Source organism: Somniosus microcephalus, chromosome 14 (assembly GCF_052327205.1).
Source record: "Somniosus microcephalus isolate GS21.2 chromosome 14, FLI_Smic_1.0, whole genome shotgun sequence".
In the NCBI taxonomy this organism is placed as follows: Eukaryota; Metazoa; Chordata; class Chondrichthyes; order Squaliformes; family Somniosidae; genus Somniosus; species Somniosus microcephalus.
The window spans coordinates 3,823,779-3,843,928 of NC_141000.1; the positions used below are offsets into that span (position 1 = coordinate 3,823,779).

The window sequence follows — 20,150 nt, forward strand, 5'->3', positions numbered from 1 at the left end:
CCAGGCAGGTAGTGTAGGAGTCCCCGGAGTGCATCTCGCTCTCCAACCAGTATTGTGTTCTGAGTACTGGTGAGGGTGATGGTTCCTCTGGGGAGTGTTGCCAGAGCCAGGTCCACGGCACCACGGGTTGGTCAGCTGCACGGGGGGGGGGGGGGGGGGAGGAAAAAGAGTGGAAGAGCAATAGTGGTAGGGGATTCGATATTTAGGGGAGCAGACAGGTGTTTCTGCGGCCGTAGACGTGACTCCAGGATGGTATGTTGCCTCCCTGGAGCCAGGGTCAAGGATGACACTGAGCGGCTGCAGGACATTCTGAGCGGGGAGGGTGAACAGCCAGAGGTCATTGTCCATATCGGTACCAACGACATAGGCAGAAAGAGGGATGAGGTCCTGCAGGCAGAGTTTAGGGAGCTAGGAGAGAGATTAAAAAGCAGAACCTCAAAGGTAGTAATCTCTGGATTACTCCTGGTGCCACGTGCTAGTGAGTACAGGAATAGGAGGATAGGACTGATGACTGCGTGGCTGGAGAGATGGTGCAGGAGGGAGGGCTTTAGATTTCCGAGGCATTGGGGCTGTTTCTGGGGAAGGTGGGACATGTACAAGCCGGACGAGTTACACCTCAACAGAGCCGGGACCAATATTCTTGCGGGGAGGTTTGCTAGTGCTGTTGGGGAGGGTTTTAATCTAGCTTGGCAGGGGGATGGGCACCAGCATATAGGAGAAGAAGAGGAATAAGGTGCATAAAAGAGTGAGTGTGTTGGACAGTACTAGAGAAGATAGTACTAGAGGCAGTAGTAGTACCATATTAGATAGGAGCAGACTAAGAAAGACTACGAAAAATTCAAAAATGGGTTTAGAATGCATGTACGTAAACGCACAAAGTGTGGTGAATAAGGTTGGTGAGCTACAAGCACAATTAGCCATGTGGCAATATGGTGTTGTGGCAATAACGGAAATGTGGCTTAAAAACGGTGAGGACTGGGCACTTAATATTCAAGGGTACAAGGTGTTCAGAAAAGGTAAGGAAGGAAAAAAGGGAGGTGGGGTGGCAGTGCCGATTAAGGAAGACATTGTAGTGTTGGAAAGGGAGGATGTTCTTGAGGGGACAAGGACAGAATCCATTTGGTTAGAGGATCAGAAAGGGTATGATCACACTATTGGGGGTATTCTACAGGCCTCCAAATAGCGAGAGGGAGGTAGAGGAGCAAATCTGCAGGGAAATCGCAGAGATATGCAAGAGCTATAGAGTGGTGATATTAGGGAACTTTAATTACCCAAATATCGAATGGGATAATGCAGGGCAAAGGGAAAGGAGAGGGAGGAATTTCTGAAATGTGTTCAGGTGAATTTCCGTGACCAATATGTTCTTGGTCCAACTCGGAAGGAGGCATTGCTGGATCTGGTGCTGGGGAATGAAGTGGGCCAGGTCGACCAAGTGTCTGGGAGAACACTTGGGTACGAGTGATCATCGTATCATAAGATTTAGATTAGCAATGGAGAGGAGCAAGGAACAATCTAGAGTGGAACTTCTAAACTGGAATAGGGCTAACTTCAATGGGATGTGAAAGGATCTAGCCAGGGTAAAATGGAGCCAAAGACTGACAGGAAAAACTGTAATGGAACAATGGGTGATGTTTAAGGAGGAGATGTTCCAAGTACAGGCTAGGTACATTCCAACAAGAGGGAAGGGTAAGGGAACCAAAGCAAGGGCTCCTTGGATGACAAGGGAGTTAGAGAAGATGATGAAACAAAAAGAGGGTGTATGATGCATGTCAGGTGAATTCTTCAAGGGAGAACCAGACCAAATACAATAAGTTAAGAGATGTGAAGATGAAAATAAGATTGGCAAAGAGCGAATATGAGAGTAGAATGGCGGTTAACATAAAAGGGAACCCAAAAATCTTCTACCGGCATGTAAACAGTAAGCGGGTATTAAGAGGCGGGGTGGGGCCTCTTTGAGACAAAGAAGGTGATATATGCTTAGAGGTGCAGGGCAATGCTAGAATACTCAATGAGTACTTTGTATCGGTGTTTACTAAGGAGGTGGATGCTGACAAAACATCGGTAGAAGTGGACAAGGTAGAAGCAATGGAACGGGTGAAAATTGATAGACAGGAAATACTATCGCCTGGTCCAGATGGCTTGCATCCCAGGTTGCTAAGGGAATTGGGGGAGGAGATAGCAGAAGGGTTTACCATAATCTTCCAATCTTCCCTAGATGTGGGGGAGGTGCCTGAGGATTGGAAAGTGGCAAATGTGACACCATTGTTCAAGAAAGGGTGTAAGGACAATTCTAGTAACTACAGGCCAGTCAGTTTAACATCAGTGGTGGGTAAAGTTTTAGAAACAATAATCAAGGAAAAAATTAACGGGCACTTGGAGAAGTTTAAGCTAATCAAGGAGAGCCAACATGGATTTGTAAAAGGCAGATCGTGTTTAACTAATCTAATTGAATTTTTTGATGAAGTAACAGAGAGGATTGATGAAGGGAATGCAATGGATGTTGTCTACATTGATTTGAGGAAGGCGTTTAACAAAGTACCACATAGAAGGCTGGTTGACAAAATTGAGGCTCATGGAATAGGTGGGTCAGTGGCAGCTTGGATAAGGAATTGGCTTAAGAACAGAAAACAACGAGTTGTGGTAAATGGCTGTTTTTCAGATTGGAGGATGGTAGACAGTGGTATTCCCCAAGGGTCAGTGCTGGGGCCACTGATTTTTTTGATATATATAAATGACCTGGATATTGGAATACAAAGTAGAATTTCTAAATTTGCCGATGACACCAAACTTGGGGGTGTGGCAAACAGTAAGGATGGTACCAATCGACTGCAACAGGACATAGAAAGGCCAGCAGAATGGGCAGACAAGTGGCAGATGGATTTAATACAGAGGTGATGCATTTTGGCAGAAGGAACAGGGAGAGGCAATATACACTTAATAGCACATTTTTAAAGAGTGCACAGGGACAGAGGGACCTGGGAGTTAATGTGCATAGGTCCCTGAAGGTGGCGGGACATGTTGAGAGAGTGGTTAACAAAGCATATGGGATCTTGGGCTTCATAAATAGAGGTATTGAGTACAAAAGTAGAGAAGTTATGCTGAACCTTTATAAAGTGCTGGTTAGGCCACAACTGGAGTATTGCGTCCAGTTCTGGTCACCACACTTTAGGAAGGATATGAAGGCCCTTGAGAGGGTGCAGAGGAGATTTACCAGAATGGTTCCGGGGATGGGGGATCTTAGCTACAAGGACAGGTTGGAGAAGCTGGATTTGTTTTCATTAGAGCAAAGGAGGTTGAGGGGTGATCTGATAGAGGTGTACAAGATTATGACGGGTTTGGATAGGCTAGACGGGGAAAGGTTGTTCCCACTAGTTGATGGTACAAGGACTAGGGGACACAGATTTAAGGCTTTGGGCAAGAGATACAGGGGGGACGTGAGGAAAAACTTTTTTATGCAGCGAGTGGTGAGGACCTGGAACTCGCTGCCGACGGAAGTGGTGGAAGCGGAGACACTCAATGTTTTCAAGGGGAGACTGGATAGGCACTTGAGGGAAATAAACTTGCAGGACTACAGGGATAGAGCGGGGGAATGGGACTGACTGGATTGCTCCACAGAGAGCCGGCACAGACTCGATGGGCCGAATGGCCTCCTTCTGTGCCGTTCTGACTCTATGACAAGGATGAGAGTCATAAAATTGAGGTGTTGTCGGAATGGGAGCCAATGGAGCTCAGCGAGTACAGGGGTGATGGTTGACCGGGACTTGGGGCGAGTTAGGACACGGGCAGCAGAGCTTTGGTTGAGCTGAATTTATGAAGGGCGGAAGGTGAGACTGGCCAGGAGGCCATTGGAATAGTCGAGTCCGGAGGTGACAAAGGCAGGGATGGGGGTTTCAGCAGCAGCTGGGCTGAGGCAGGGGTGGAGACGGGCGATGTTACGGAGGTGGAAATAGGCAGTCTTGGTTGACGGAGAGGATATGGGGTCGGAAGCAGCTCTGCTCAGGATGCGAACTGTCTGGTTCAGGCTTCGACAATGGCCAGGGAGAGGGATGGAATATAACTCATTGCATAAATTTCATGGAACGAGGGTAGGATTTGGGTTAAGATTAGGATTAGGGTTAGAGTTACACATCCACACCGTTTTGAGTCAACAACTAAATTTCCTTTCTCTTAATTTTCCCTTGGACCTTGTCCCCCCCTCCTCTCTGCTCTCCCCTCCCCCCCTCCCCACTCTTCTCTTCTCTCCCCTCCCTTCCACTTTCCCCCTCCCTCCCCTCCACTTTCCCTTCCCACTCTCCCCCTTCCCCTCTCTCACACTCTCCCCCCTTCCCTGCTCACCCGGTGCCCAGCACATATCTCTAGCCCACCCATTGCCCAGAACGTACCTGCCCCACTTGGTGCCCAGAACGTACCTGCCCCACTCGGTGCCCAGAACGTACCTGCCCCACTCGGTGCCCAGTACATATCTGTCCCCACCCAGTGCCCAGTACATATCTGTCCCCACCCAGTGCCCAGTACATATCTGTCCCCACCCAGTGCCCAGCACATATCTCTAGCCCACCCATTGCCCAGAACGTACCTGCCCCACCCGGTGCCCAGTACATATCTGTCCCCACCCGGTGCCCAGTACATATCTGTCCCCACCCGGTGCCCAGTACATATCTGTCCCCACTCGGTGCCCAGTACATATCTGTCCCCACCCGGTGCCCAGGACGTACCTGTCCCCACCCGGTGCCCAGTACATATCTGTCCCCACCCGGTGCCCAGTACATATCTGTCCCCACCCGGTGCCCAGTACATATCTGTCCCCACCCGGTGCCCAGTACATATCTGTCCCCACCCGGTGCCCAGTACATATCTGTCCCCACCCGGTGCCCAGTACATATCTGTCCCCACCCGGTGCCCAGGACGTACCTGTCCCCACCCGGTGCCCAGTACATATCTGTCCCCACCCGGTGCCCAGTACATATCTGTCCCCACCCAGTGCCCAGGACGTACCTGTCCCCACCCGGTGCCCAGGACGTACCTGTAGCCCAGCCGGTGCCCAGTAGTAGTCATCATACTGCTTTATCATACATTCTGTTTTATCATTGAACTTTGAAATTGACGCATTGCTCCACCACTGATGCAAGTTTCCATTTTTATCATATTTTCGACCTACAAATGAAATAAAATGATAAAAAAAGCACAGTTCTTTCTTAACATATGTAGACTGAATACTGAAAATTCCAAGAGTATATTCCATACATATAGGATGTTTTCTACCATCTAACCCACTTATTCCTTGCTGCCCCGTTAATGCATTGTCTCCTTTGCTGCCCGGTAGCTGATCCACTTCAATAATTGCCCAGCTATTCTGTCCTTTTCTACCCAATGGAGCCACCTGCTATGTGGCACTTTATCCAAAGCCTTGCTGAAGTCTAGATAAACATGTAGTTCCCTTCATCCACGAGTCCTGATCGCTCCTCAAAGAATTCTAACACGCTTGTCGAGCATGATCTTCTAGCTCTGGTAAGCCTAGAGGACAAGTCAGAGTGCATGGTCCAACTGTACAATGCTCTGGTCAGACTGCACCTTGACCACTGTATCGTTCTGGTAACGGAGATATTCGAGCAGCTGAGGGAGAGCAGGGAGGGAGCCGCGAGTCTGATCCTCGGGGTCAGGGGTCAGAGTCCTGAGGAAAGACTGGAGAAACCTGGGCTTTTCAGGCTGGGAATGAGAAGACAGAGTGATGATCTTATGGAGGTGTACGGGATTGATAAGGGCATGAAAAGGGTAGATTAAAAAAAAATACCCCAACCAAACTATGAGAGTTGACAAAAGGATACGAATTCGAACTAGTAAAAGGAAAATGTAGGACTGATATCAGGAGGTTCTTCCTCCCACCGAGAGTGACCAACACTTGGAGTGGTCTCCAGCCAGAGTGCTGGAGATGGAAAGCCTGGAATCATTTAAGAAACAACTGGATGCTACAATGGGGGTGATTATAGGGTGTTTCGGGATAGTTGCACTAAGATGGGCTGAATGGCCTTCCTCATCCACGTCTATCTCGTGAAATAGAGGCCATCACTTGAGTGGTAGTACCATGCGAATGGGCACAACTCCTGTTATCAGGGAATGTCCTGGTCGAACCTTGTGTCCAGTTTGTCGGGTACCCTACTTCGATTAAGCAGGAAACTGCAGAGAATGGAGCCTCCGCCATTGTCTCTGATTAATTGGCACTGCTGAAATATTGATCGCCAAGTGGAAAGTCAAAGTGAAGTGGAAGAGACTGTGGGCGACATTGAAACTCTCTCCTGACTGGTGGGATTTGAGTCTGTTGTTGATGTTATATTGAGAGATATGTTTTGGGACTCACTGTATTTACCGGCTAACCTGATTCAGGCTATTTAGGGCTGGGATGTCTTCCAAGTAATAACCTCTATACACATGAGCTGATCGGGCACCATGTGACCTGCTTACTGAGGCAAATGTTACAACAAGGTTCTCTTGACATGGAGCCGTGCATGCTGGGACAGTGTCTCAGAACATCGTGTGTGTACCCCCGTCCATTAAAAAAGGGCAGGAAATCCCAGAGGATTCCCAATATCCGCACCAAGGGAATGAAGCTCTGTATCAGGATCCCATATTCTGAAGAAAATACCCTATCTCACTGCTCTTTAAGGCCTTCAACTTCATATCACACACACAGACGCACGAGAGCCAATTTTCCAAACATAGAAACATAGAAGATAGGAGCAGGAGCAGGCCGTTCGGCCCCTCGAGCCTGTTCCGCCATTTAATGAGATCATGGCTGATCATCCAAATTCAGTACCCTGTCCCTGCCTTCTCCCCATATCCCTTGATCCCTTTAGCCTTAAGAAATATATCCAACTCCTTCTTGAATATATTTAATAAGTTGGCCTCAACTGTGGTAGAGAATTCCACAGGTTCACCACTCTCTGGGTGAAGAAATTCCTCCTCATCTCAGTCCTAAATGGCTTACCCCTTATCCTTGACTGTGACCCCTGGTTCTGGACTCCCCCGCCATTGGGAACATCCTTCCTGCATCGAGTCTGTCTAGTCCTGTTAGAATTTTATAAGTTTCAATGAGATCCCCTCTCATTCTTCTAAACTCCAGCGAATATAAACCCAATCGACCCAATCTCTCTTCATACGTAATTCCTGCCATCCCAGGTATCAGTCTGGTGAATCTTCACTGCACTCCCGCCATGGCAAGAACATCCTTCCTCAGATAAGGCGACCAAAACTGCACACAATACTCAAGATGTGGTCTCACCAAGACCACCAACGCACGTTAATGGCGAGGAGACTGCCAATTTTCCTCGGGTCTTAAACCGTGGAACTCCTTAACTCCCTCTTTATTTCCTCTTACAATCTTTTTTCTTAAAATTCGTTCTTGGGACTCTGGTAAGACCACATTTATTGCCCATCCTTACTTGCACTGAATTAACCTAGTGTGGGTCTTGAGTCACACGTAGGCCTAGGCTAGGTAGGGGATCAGTAAACCATAGAATCATAATGGCACAAAGAGAGGCCATTTGGCCCATCAAGTCCGTGCCGGCTCCCCGTAGAGCAATCCAGTCAGTCCCATTCCCCCGCTCTATCCCCGTAGCCCTGCAAGTTTTATTTCCCTCAAGTGCCTATCCAGTCTCCCCTTGAAAACATTGAGTGTCTCCGCTTCCACCACTTCCGTCGGCAGCGAGTTCCAGGTCCTCACCACTCGCTGAGTAAAAAAGGTTTTCCTCATATCCCCCCTGTATCTCTTGCCCAAAACCTTAAATCTGTGTCTCCTAGTCCTTGTACCATCAACTAGTGGGAACAGCCTTTCCCCGTCTAGCCTGTCCAAACCCGTCATAATCTTGTACACCTCTATCAAATCACCCCTCAACCTCCTTTGCTCCAATGAAAACAAATCCAGCTTCTCCAACCTGTCCTTGTAGCTAAGATCCCCCATCCCCGGAACCATTCTGGTAAATCTCCTCTGCACCCTCTCAAGGGCCTTCACATCCTTCCTAAAGTGTGGTGACCAGAACTGGATGCAATACTCCAGTTGTGGCCTAACCAGCGCTTTATAAAGGTTCAGCATAACTTCTCTACTTTTGTACTCAATAGCTCTATTTATGAAGCCCAAGATCCCATATGCTTTGTTAACCACTCTCTCTATGTCCTGCCACCTTCAGGGCCCTATGCACATTAACTCCCAGGTCCCTCTGTCACTGCACACTCTTTAAAACTATGCCATTAAGTGTCAACCCAGTCGGGTTTTTACGACAATCTGGCAGATTTCATGGTCATTCTCTGGTGCCAGTCCACAAATTACCAGATTTATTGAATTCAATTCGGCGGGACTTGAATTTACAACGCTAAATCCAGTACCATAGCCACTAGTCAACCATATCCACGGATTAAATGTTAAGACTTCTAAAACCCAAGCTTGGTGTCATTTAGGTGCAATTCCTGGTTTTCCTGGTTTTGTCTTCAATTGTTTCCAGCCTAGTTCGCTGTCTGCAGCAGTGGCCTTGGTTTCTCACTCCCTGCCCAACCTGTACTGAGAGTTGCTATAATGCCAAGAATTCCTGACCTGCTTATGGTGAGGCCAGAGAGTAACACACTGGTGAGGATCAGAGGGAATGAGGAGACAGAGTGGCTGGGAATGCTGAGGTACAGAGCCCTCTGCAGTGTTTCAATGCTCCTTCTCTTCACCCGTTACTCTACATACCAGAGTTGGTAGAGTTGGGCGGAAGTTGTCTGCCCACCCTCTCAGCAACTGAATGGCTTGTGATGAGCGATGACTGTGTATTAAGAGGAAGACAAAATACCAGAATCATTTACCTCAAAAGATCAGTGAAGTCAACAGTAAGTTGTGTATTCTGCATGTACTCCCGTTCTTTTCCAATCCAGCAGTCAGGCTTCAATACGTAACAAAGTTTAGTGAAATCGCACAGAAAACATTTCTTTATTGAGGACAATGAAACTTACCACTGTCATCAAACGCATGTGAGAATTCATGTCCAACAATTACTCCAATTGCACCAAAACTGATAGACCTGAAATCAAAAGCAATTCACTGTTAGAATCATAGAATGGTTACAGCAAGGAAGGAGGCCATTCGGCCCATCGAGCCCGTGCTGGCTCTCTCCAAGAGCACTTCAGCTAGTCCCACTCCCCCGCCCTTTCCCCGTAGCCCTGCGAATTTTTTTCCTTCAGGTACTTATCCAACTCCCTTTTGAAAGCCACGATTGAATCTGCCTCCACCCCCTCAGGCAGTGCATTCCAGATCTTAACCACTCGCTGCATAAAAAAGTTTTTCCTCGAGTCGCCTTTGGTTCTTCTGCCAATCACCTTAAATCTGTGTCCTCTGGTTCTCGACCCTTCTGCCAATGGGAACAGTTTCTCTCTCTCTACTCTGTCCAGACCCCTCATGATTTTGAACACCTCTATCAAATCTCCTCTCAACCTTCTCTGCTCCAAGGAGAACAACCCCAGCTTCTCCAGTCTATCAACGTAACTGAAGTCCCTCATCCCTGGAATCATTCTTGTAAATCTTTTCTGCACCCTCTCTAAGACCTTCACATCCTTCCTAAAGTGCGGTGCCCAGAATTGGACCCAATACTCCAGTTGAGGCCAAACCAGTGTTTTATACAGATTCTTCATAATTTCCGCGCTTTTCTTCTCTATTCATGAAGCTCAGGATCCCGTATGCTTTTTTAACTGCTTTCTCAACCTGCCCTGCCACCTTCAACGATTTATGCACACATACCCCTCGGACTCTCTGTTCATGCACCCCCTTTAGGATTGTACCCTTTAGTTTATATTGCCTCTCCTCATTCTTTCTACCAAAATGTATCACTTTGCACTTTTCTGCATTAAATTTCATCTGCCACGTGTCCGCCCATTTCACCAGCCTGTCTATGTCCTCTTGAAGTCTATCACTATCCTCCTCACTGTTCACTGTACTTCCAAGTTTTGTGTCATCTGCAAATTTTGAAATTGTGCCCTGTACACCCACATCCAAGTGATTAATATATATCAAGAAAAGCAGTGGTCCTAGTACCGACCCCTGGGGGGCACCACTGTTTCTGAAATTATCTGAGATGTTTGTCTCTTTCACATCAGTCTTGCCTCAAGTTATTTGACTCAAGGTGTCAGCTGTAGCTCAGTGGGTAGCACTCTCGCCTCTGAGTCAGAAGGTTGTGGGTTCAAGTCCTGAGCGTAATTTCTAGGCTGGGACTCCAGTGCAGTACCGAGGGAGCGCTGCGCTGTTGGAGGTGCCGTCTTTCAGATGAGATGCAAAACCGAGGCCCCGTCTGCTCTCTCAGTTGACGGCACCATTGAAGAGCAGGGGAGTTCTCCCGGTGTCCTGGCCAACATTGATTCCTCAACCAACAACCGACACCATTAAAACAGATTATCCTGTCATTTATCTCATCCGTGTTTGTGGAACCTTGCTGTGCACGAATTGGCTGCTGTTTTTCTCTACATTACAATGGTGACTACACTTCATTGGCTGTGAAGCACTTTAGGACTTCCTGAGGACTTTTACAATAATTTTACCTCAAAACAATAATTTCTTGATTGTGGCCCTAAAATGGACGGGACATGATCCTGGCAGTAACTTCAGAATCGCCCCATCGGTGCTCCCTCGTACTGATCCCACCAGAGTTTGCATTTGGCCAGTGGTGCTCGCCCCATACACCCCCGCGCCACCCCCCCCACCCCCCCACTCCCAAATTAGTTCCCTCTGTAAGGCAGCTGAGAAGGAGGAGGAACTTACATTTATATAGCACCTTTCACGACCTCAGGCTGTCCTAAAGCGCATTATAGCCAATGAGGTACTTTTGAAGTGCAGTCATAACGGCACCGAAGGAGGCCATTCCCCCCATCGAGTCCGTGCCGGCTCCCTGTAGAGTAATCCAGTCAGTCCCGTTCCCCCGCTCTATCCCCGTAGCCCTGCAAGTTTATTTCCCTCAAGTGTCTATCCAGTCTCCCCTTCAAAACATTGAGTGTCTCCGCTTCCACCACTTCCGTTGGCAGCGAGTTCCAGGTCCTCACCACTCGCTGCGTAAAAAGAGTTTGTCTTGTACACCTCTATCAAATCACCCCTCAACCTCCTTTGCTCTAATGAAAACAAATTCAGCTTCTCCAACCTGTCCTTGTAGCTAAGATCCCCCATCCCCTGAACCATTCTGGTAAATCTCCTCTGCACCCTCTCAAGGGGCTTCACATTCTTCCTAAAGTGTGGTGACCAGAACTGGACACAATACTCCAGTTGTGGCCTAACCAGCGCTTTATAAAGATTCAACATTACTTCTCTATTTTTGTACTCAATACCTCTATTTATGAAGCCCAAGATCCCATATGCTTTGTTAACCACTCTCTCAATATGTCCTGCCACCTTCAGGGACCTATGCACATTAACTCCCAGGTCCCTCTGTCCCTGCACACTCTTTAAAACTGTGCCATTAAGTGTATATTGCCTTTCCCTGAACCTTCTGCCAAAATGCATCACCTCACACTTCTCTGTATTAAATTCCATCTGCCACTTGTCTGCCCATTCTACTAGCCTTTCTATGTCCTGTTGCAGTCGACTAATATCATCATCACTGTTTGCCACACCCCCAAGTTTGGTGTTATCGGCAAATTTAGAAATTCTACTCTGTATTCCAATATCCAGGTCATTTATATGTATATCAAAAAAAGCAGTGGCCCCAGCACTGACCCTTGGGGAACACCACTGTCTACCATCCTCCAGTCTGAAAAACAGCCATTTACCACAACTCGCTGTTTTCTGTCCTTAAGCCAATTCCTTATCCAAGCTGCCACTGACCCACCTATTCCATGAGCCTCAATTTTGTTAACCAGCCTTTTGTGGTACTTTGTCAAATGCCTTCCGAAAATCCATGTAGACAACATCCATTGCATTCCCTTCATCAATCCTCTCTGATACTTCATCGAAAAATTTAATTCGATTAGTCAAACACGATCTGCCTTTTTCAAATCCGTGTTGGCTCTCCTTAATTAGCTTAAATCTCTCCAAATGCCCATTAATTTTTTCCTTGATTACTGTTTCTAAAACTTTACCCACCATTGATGTTATACTGACTGGCCTGTGTAAAGTCTGTAGGTATTATGGCGAATTAATACACAGACTACAAGAGTAACTTTAACAGGACTTTACTATTCGAAGGTCAGGGCGAATCTGCCCAATAAATCCTGACACAGCATTTATATACCGGTGTGGTCACCGTCGGTATTACAGTATACAGCAGCCAAGATAAAGTAGTGCCACACCTAAAATAGTTCTCTTAAAGGTGGACGGTTACATACAATAGTTCTCTTAAAGGTAGAACAGTTACATACACTACAGCCTGTAGTTACTAGCATTGTCCTTACACCCTTGAATAATGGTGTCACATTTGCCACTTTCCAATTGTCAGGCACCTCCCCCGCATCGAGGGAAGATTGGAAAATTATGGCAAGCGCTTCCACTATCTCCTCCCCCAATTCCCTTAGCAACCTGGGATGCCAGCCGACTTGTCCACTCTAAGCATACCCAGCCTTTCTAGTACATCCTGTCTATCAATTTTCACCCCTTCCATTGCTTCTACCTTTTCCACTTCTACTAATATTTTGTCAGCATCCACCTCCTTAGTAAACACCGATACAAAGTACTCATTGAGTATTCTAGCCTTGCCCTGCGCCTCAAAGCATATATCACCTTCTTTGTCCCTAATAGGCCCCACCCCACTTCTTAATACCCGCTTACTGTTTACATGCCGGTAGAAGATTTTTGGGTTCCCTTTTATGTTAACCGCCATTCTACTCTCATATTCTCTCTTTGCCAATCTTATTTTCATCTTCACATCCCCTCTCAACTTATTGTATTTGGTCTGGTTCTCCGTTGAAGAATTCACCTGACATGCATCATACACCCTCTTTTTTTGTTTCATCATCTTCTCTGTCTCCCTCGTCATCCAAGGAGCCCTTGCTTTGGTTCCCTTACCCTTCCCTCTTGTTGGAATGTACCTAGCCTGTACTTGGAACATCTCCTCCTTAAAGATCACCCATTGTTCCATTACAGTTTTTCCCCGTCGGTCTTTGGCTCCATTTTACCCTGGCTAGATCCTTTCGCATCCCATTGAAGTTAGCCCTATTCCAGTTTAGAAGTTCCACTCTAGATTGTTCCTTGCTCCTCTCCATTGCTAATCTAAATCTTATGATACGATGATCACTCGTGCCCAAGTGTTCTCCCACAGACACTTGGTCGACCTGGCCCACCTCATTCCCCAGCACCAGATCCAGCAATGCCTCCTTCCTAGTTGGGCCAAGAACACATTGGTCAAGGAAATTCTCCTGAGCACATTTCAGAAATTCCTCCCCCTCCTTTCCCTTTACCCGAGCATTATCCCAATCGATATTGGATAATTAAAGTCCCCCCAATATCACCACTCTATAGCTCTTACATATCTCTGCGATTTCCCTGTAGATTTGCTCCTCTACCTCCCTCTCACTATTTGGAGGCCTGTAGAATACCGCCAGGAGCGTGATCAGACCCTTTTTGCTCCTCAACTCTAACCAAATGGATTCTGTCCTTGTCCCCTCAAGAACATCCTCCCTTTCCAACACTGCAATGTCTTCCTTAATCAGCACTGCCACCCCACCTCCCTTTTTCCTTCCCTATCTTTTCTGAACACCTTGTACCCTTGAATATTAGGTGCCCAGTCCTCACCGTTTTTAAGCCACGCTTCCGTTATTGCCACAACATCATATTGCCACACAGCTAATTGTGCTTGTAGCTCACCAACCTTATTCACCACACTTTGTGCGTTTACGTACATGCATTCTAAACCCATTTTTGCATTTTTTGTAGTCTTTCTTAGTCTGCTCCTATCTAATATGGTACTACTACCGCCTCCATTACTATCTTCTCTAGTACTATCCAACACACTCACTCTTTTATGCACTTTATTCCTCTTTTCTATTCCTATATGCTGGTGCCCATCCCCCTGCCAAGCTAGTTTAAACCCTCCCCAACAACACTAACAAACCTCCCCACGAGAATATTGGTCCCGGCTCTGTTGAGGTGTAACCCGTCCGGCTTGTACAGGTCCCACCTTCCCCAGAAACAGTCCCAATGCCTCGGGAATCTAAAGCCCTCCCTCCTGCACCATCTCTCCAGCCACGCATTCATCTGCCCTATCCTCCTATTCCTGTACTCACTAGCACGTGGCACCGGGAGTAATCCAGAGATTACTACCTTTGAGGTCCTGCTTTTTAATCTCTCTCCTAGCACCCTAAACTCTGCCTGCAGGACCTCATCCCTCTTTCTGCCTATGTCGTTGGTACCGATATGGACAATGCCCTCTGGCTGTTCACCCTCCCCCCTCAGAGTGTCCTGCAGCCGCTCAGTGACATCCTTGACCCTGGCACCAGGGAGGCAACACACCATCCTGGAGCCACGTCTACGGCCACAGAAACACCTGTCTGCTCCCCTAACCAATGAATCCCTTACCACTATTGCTCTTCCACTCATTTTCCTACCCCTCTGTGCAGCTGAGCCACCCGTGGTCTTGACTTTGGCTGCACTCCCCAGAGGAACCATCGCCCTCACCAGTCACTGTTGTAATGTAGGGAAACGTGGCAGCCAATTTGTTCGGCCACAGACAGCAATGTGATAATGACCAGATAATCTGTTTTAGTGATGTTGTTTGAGGAAAAATATTGACCAGGACACCGGGGAGAACTCCCCTGTTCTTCTTCAAATAGTACCACCTGAGCGAGCAGACGGGGCCTCTGTTTAACGTCTCATCTGAAAGATGGCACCTCTGACAGTGCAGCACTCCCTCAGTACTGCACTAGGCTGTCAGCTTGGATTATGTGCTCAAGTCTCTGGAGTGGGACTTGAGCCCACAACCTTCTGACTCAGAGGCGAGAGTGACATGCACTGTGACGAGGGTGACACAGCTGATGCATAATTTTTTTTGTTGAAAGAATTTCACCTATTTCTGGCAGTCCAAGCTGCTTTCCTCCCTCGTTGGGCTCCACTTCCAACCTTCTTTGGAAGAAAAGGAGGCCTCATCTTGCTTGGAGAACATTGCAAAATGCCCTCCTCCTTCATACACTCAGCACACAACCTCTCCGCTATCCTCCTGCAGAGCGACAGCGGAGTCTTTACCAATGTTCCTGCTCAGGTGCACGTGTGTGTGGTTGCGCTGTAATCTGAAAGGTCCCGCGCAGGCTGCTCACCGGTTTTTACATTGTAAATATTGCGCATGTGCAGAAATTTAAAGGAACCGCCAGTAAATGAAACAGGCCACGCAGAACAAAACGCAGCTTATGGGGAACACTGGTCTTTACACCTCAAAAAGTTCCAGAGACTTAGTGCTCGCGATCAAACCCCACTTTATTACACAATCTCGTGCGGGCTGAGAGCTGTGATGGTCTTCCACAGTATAGCCTGCCACCACTCGCACGTGGCAGGTACCGGAGGGCAAGGACCATGACCCGGGCACAGATCAATACCTTCGGGGGGGTTGGGGAGGGCTAGGGTTAGCGTGAGTCAAATAGAACTTCTTCTTAGGCAGTCCCTCAGAACCGAGGATGACTTGCTTCCACATTAAAAATGAGTTCGCAGGTGACTGATGAGTCCAATGCGGGACCTACAGTCTCTGTCACAGGTGGGGCAGATGGTGGTTGAATGGGGTGCTTGGGTTGACGTGCGCTCCTTGCGCTTGCATCCGGCGAAGAGGCTCGAGGTGTTCGGTGCCTTCCCGGATGCTTCTCCTCCACTTTGTACGGTCTTGGGCCAGGGATTCCCAGGTGTCGATGGGGATGTTACACTTTTTCAAGGAGGCTTTCAGGGTGATCTGGAAGCATTTCCCCTGCCCACCAGTCAAATAGAACACTGCGCAAGTGACCATGGACACTGTGTTAGGGATAGGGTTCGAGTGGGTCAAACAGATCACAGTGACACTGGACACTGTTAGGGTTAGAGTTCGAGTGGGTCAAACAGATCACAGTGACACTGGACACTGTGTTAGGGTTAGAGTTCGAGTGGGTCAAACAGATCACAGTGATACTGGACACTGTGTTAGGGTTAGAGTTCGAGTGGGTCAAACAGATCACAGTGACAGGACACTGTGTTAGGGTTAGAGTTCGAGTGGGTCAAACAGATCACAGTGACAGGACACTGTTAAGTCTGTGTGTTCCAGTTGTATTAAGATTAATTACTGACACAGACTACAAGAATAAAGTTCAACAGGTCTTTACTAGTTGGAGGTCAGGACTATACTAAATACAATATCACTACACAGCACTTATATACCGGTGGTCACCACCGGTATTACGTATACAGCAGCCAGAGAAAGTAGTACATCTCTTAAGGCGGAACAGGCTTAAGTTCTCTTAAGGTGGAACAGGTTACATACACCACAATCCTCCCTTTTTAGCTTAACAGTCATATCCCCATTTAACATATCATAACATATATACATATATAACTTCAGGTATAAACAGTTCAAAGGTTCAGTCTCTCAGGAGGCCTTCTGATTCGGTTTGGATAACGCCTTTCAGTGGTCTCTGATTCTTGTTGCTGAGGTGACTCTTCTTGTTGGTTTCCTATGTATTGGACGTCATCATCAGGTACAGTCCCTGCCGAGGTAGATGCTTCAGGTTCATTAACGTCTTCCACAGTTGTCTCTGTCGCAACCATGGGTTCGACCCTTGCTCTTGATTCTACCAGTTGATCCGCATGACGCCTTATCACATTGTTACCAATATCTACTGTGTACATCAGAGGTCCTTGTCTGGCCCGAATTGTTCCGGACTGCCATTTTTCATTTCCATAGCCCCTTGCCAACACTGGTTGTCCTACGTCGAAACTTCGAGTGGACTTGTTATTAGTATGCCGGAACTGTTTGTTTTCCACTTCCCTCCGCACATTTGGTTTTAACAAGTCCAAACTGGACCGCAACCTCCTGTTATAAAACATCATGGCAGGACTTTGGTTAGTCACTGCATGAGCGGTGTTTCGATATGCCATTAGGAAATTGTCCACCTTGTGTTGTAACGGAATCTGATCATCGTTCATGGCCTTTATTGCCTTTTTGAATGTTTGGACAAATCTCTCGGCCAACCCGTTTGTCGCCGGATGATATGGGGCAGAGGTATAATGTTTCACCCCATTCTTCTTTAAGAATTTTTGGAATTCTTCCGACACAAACTGTGGTCCGTTGTCCGAACATATCTGTTCTGGCAATCCGTTCCTTGCTAATATTGTTCTTAACACCACAATTGTCTTTTCTGAAGTAGTGGTATTCATCTTGATCACTTCTGGCCATTTGGAATGTGCGTCCACCGCAATTAGGAACATGGAGTCCATGAATGGACCAGCAAAGTCAATATGTACGCGTTGCCATGGGGCTGAAGGCCATTCCCATGGGTGTAGCGGTGTGATCGGAGGTGCATTTTGCACTTTTTGGCACCCCACGCAGCTTTTTGTCAACTCCTCTGTCTGTTGGTCAATGCCCGGCCACCATACATAAGCCCTAGCAAGACTTTTCATCTTAACTCCCCCCAGATGACCTTCATGCAGTTCCTTTAGAACTCTTTCCCGTAACTTGGGAGGAATAATCACTCTTGTCCCGTACATCAAAGTACCATGTCAGACGGACAGCTGGTCTCGCCTTGCCGAGAATGCCGGTAACAGAGGATCACCATGTGTTGGCCATCCCTTCACTGTCACCTCGTAAACTCGGGACAGTGTCGGGTCGTTCCTGGTTTCTCTTTCAATACTTGCATTGGTGACTGGTAAACACTCGATGATGGTCGAATGAAATAACTCAACAGGGTCAACTTTCGTCGTCTCTTCTGCTTCAGGTAGTGGCAGGCGCGACAGCCCATCAGCATTGCCATGCTGCTTTGTACCTTTGAATTCTATTTGATATTGATGTGCCCCTAGGAAAAGGGACCATCTCTGGAGTCGCTGTGCTGTCATCACCGAGACACCCTTCTTAGGGTTAAAAATGGATACCAACGGCTGATGGTCTGTCAGAAGTGTGAATTTTTGGCCCTGCAGGTAATGATTAAACTTCTTCACTCCCCATACAAGGCTGAGAGCCTCCCGATCGATCTGCGCATAGTTGCGCTCAGCGGAGGTCAATGATCTGGATGCAAACGCGACTGGCCTTTCTGTGCCATTTGGCAACTTGTGTGAGAGTACTGCCCCAATACCATATGGAGAAGCATCACAAGCCAACCGAATAGGCAGTGTCGGGTTGAAGTGAGCCAACACTTCCTCTGAGGTGATCAATTCTTTGCTTTTGCGAAATGCCTTCTTACAGTTTTCGCTCCATTCCCATGGTACCCCCTTCTGTAAAAGAGCGTTCAGCGGGTGCAGTACCGTGGATAGATTCGGTAGAAACTTATGGTAATAGTTAATCAATCCCAGAAACGACCTCAACTGAGAGACATTATCCGGAGCGGGAGCCTTTACAACTGCCTCTATCTTGTCAGGAGACTTATGAAGCCCCTCCCGGTCAATGACATGACCACAGTACGAGATCCGCTTCTGAAAGAACTCACATTTCTGCCGATTAACTCTAAGTTCATACTCTTTCAGTCTGTTGAGCACCAGTTCCACGTTTGCGAGGTGTTCTTCATCACCATCACCTGTAATCAGAATATCGTCCAGGTAACATTGTGTGCCTGGAATTCCCTGTAATACCTGCTCCATGGCCCTCTGCCAAATTGCCGGAGCCGATGCCACTCCAAAAACCAGCCTATTATACCGGTACAAACCTCTATGCGTGTTGATCGTGAGGTACTGGCGTGACTCTTCATCAACCTCCATCTGCAAGTACGCCTGCGCCAGGTCTATCTTGGTGAAGTGTTTCCCGCCAGACAACGAAGCAAAAATATCCTCAATCCGCGGAAGCGGATACTGCACCGTGTGAAGCACCGGATTAACGGTGATCTTGAAATCTCCACAGATGCGAACCTTCCCTGGTTCTCCTGGCTTGTTGCTCGAAGGACGTTTCATAACGGGAACAATGGGCGTAGCCCACTCACTCCAATCTACCTTAGACAGTACACCTGAACGTTCTAGCGCTTCCAGTTCCGCTTCTACAGTAGGTCGTATTGCATAGGGTACCGGTCTGGCTTTGAAAAATTTTGGTTGTGCATGTTCATCAATCTTGATGTTTGCCGTAATTCCTTTCAGTGTTCCCAGTCCTTGCTGGAACACCTCTTTAGCATCATCCAATATTTTGGACAATCGTTTAGGTTTGACATCTGTTTCCCCGGAATCTACCGTTAGTGCTTTTAAGGAGTGCCATATTCATTTTCCTAATCCACTCCCGTCCCAGTAGTGGTGGACCTCCTTCAGGTAGCACATATAAGTCCATTACTTGGCTTTCTTCGCTCTTGTGGACCACTTTTACCTCTATCTTTCCGATGGGGTACACTCTTTGCCCCGTGTATGTTTTCAATATAATCTCCGTATCCCGTAGGGGAATATGTTGGAATAACCTTTTGTAATCCTTCTTATTCATGACCGTCAATGCCGATCCAGTGTCCAATTCCATCTTTACTTGGACTCCTGCTATCTGAAGAGTGACCCAAATTGTCTGGAGATCTGCATCCTTACCAACGTTGTGTACTCTTAAGCTACCCAGTTCATTACTGCTAGCGTCTGAATCTGACTTCTGTTCGTTCGAACTGGTCTTTGTCACCTTGTGCACCTTTATGTATTTTCCTTGCGGTGACTTTTTGTTGCTGGTCTTCTTTCCTGACCGGCATACTTTAGCTATGTGGCCAAGCCTGCCACACGTTCTGCATTCTTGGTTTTTAAACCAACACTGGTTCTGATCGTGTGTTGTCTTTCCACAACGATAACATTTTACAGTACTCAAACCCAATTTATTTGTACTGTGTTCCGGTGACCGTAGCTGCATTACTGCCGTGCCTCTCGCTGCGGCTTCGTGTGCTGCTGCCATAGTGACCGCTTTCTCAAGCGTCAGCTCATTCTCCTCGAGCAGGCGCTTTTGTGTATCTTCTTTTAATAATCCACACACAAATTTATCTCTTAGCGCTTCTGTTAGTCCCGTTCCAAACTGACAGAACTTTGCTAGCTTACGCAATTCCATTAAATA

General features: G+C 47.4%; 1 protein-coding gene across 4 annotated transcripts in view; it reads right to left on the bottom strand.

The window, feature by feature from the left end:
* phex (phosphate regulating endopeptidase homolog, X-linked) overlaps nucleotides 1-20,150 on the bottom strand; it is a 225,177-nt gene that overhangs the window by 11,962 nt on the left and 193,065 nt on the right. For all 4 annotated transcript variants that reach the window (XM_086006138.1, XM_086006141.1, XM_086006139.1 and 1 more), the window contains 2 exons: nucleotides 8,980-9,047; nucleotides 5,024-5,154 (listed from right to left, as the gene is read on the bottom strand). In XM_086006138.1, the coding sequence (XP_085862264.1) occupies nucleotides 5,024-5,154; nucleotides 8,980-9,047 (199 nt within the window). The remainder of the gene's footprint in view (nucleotides 1-5,023; nucleotides 5,155-8,979; nucleotides 9,048-20,150) is intronic.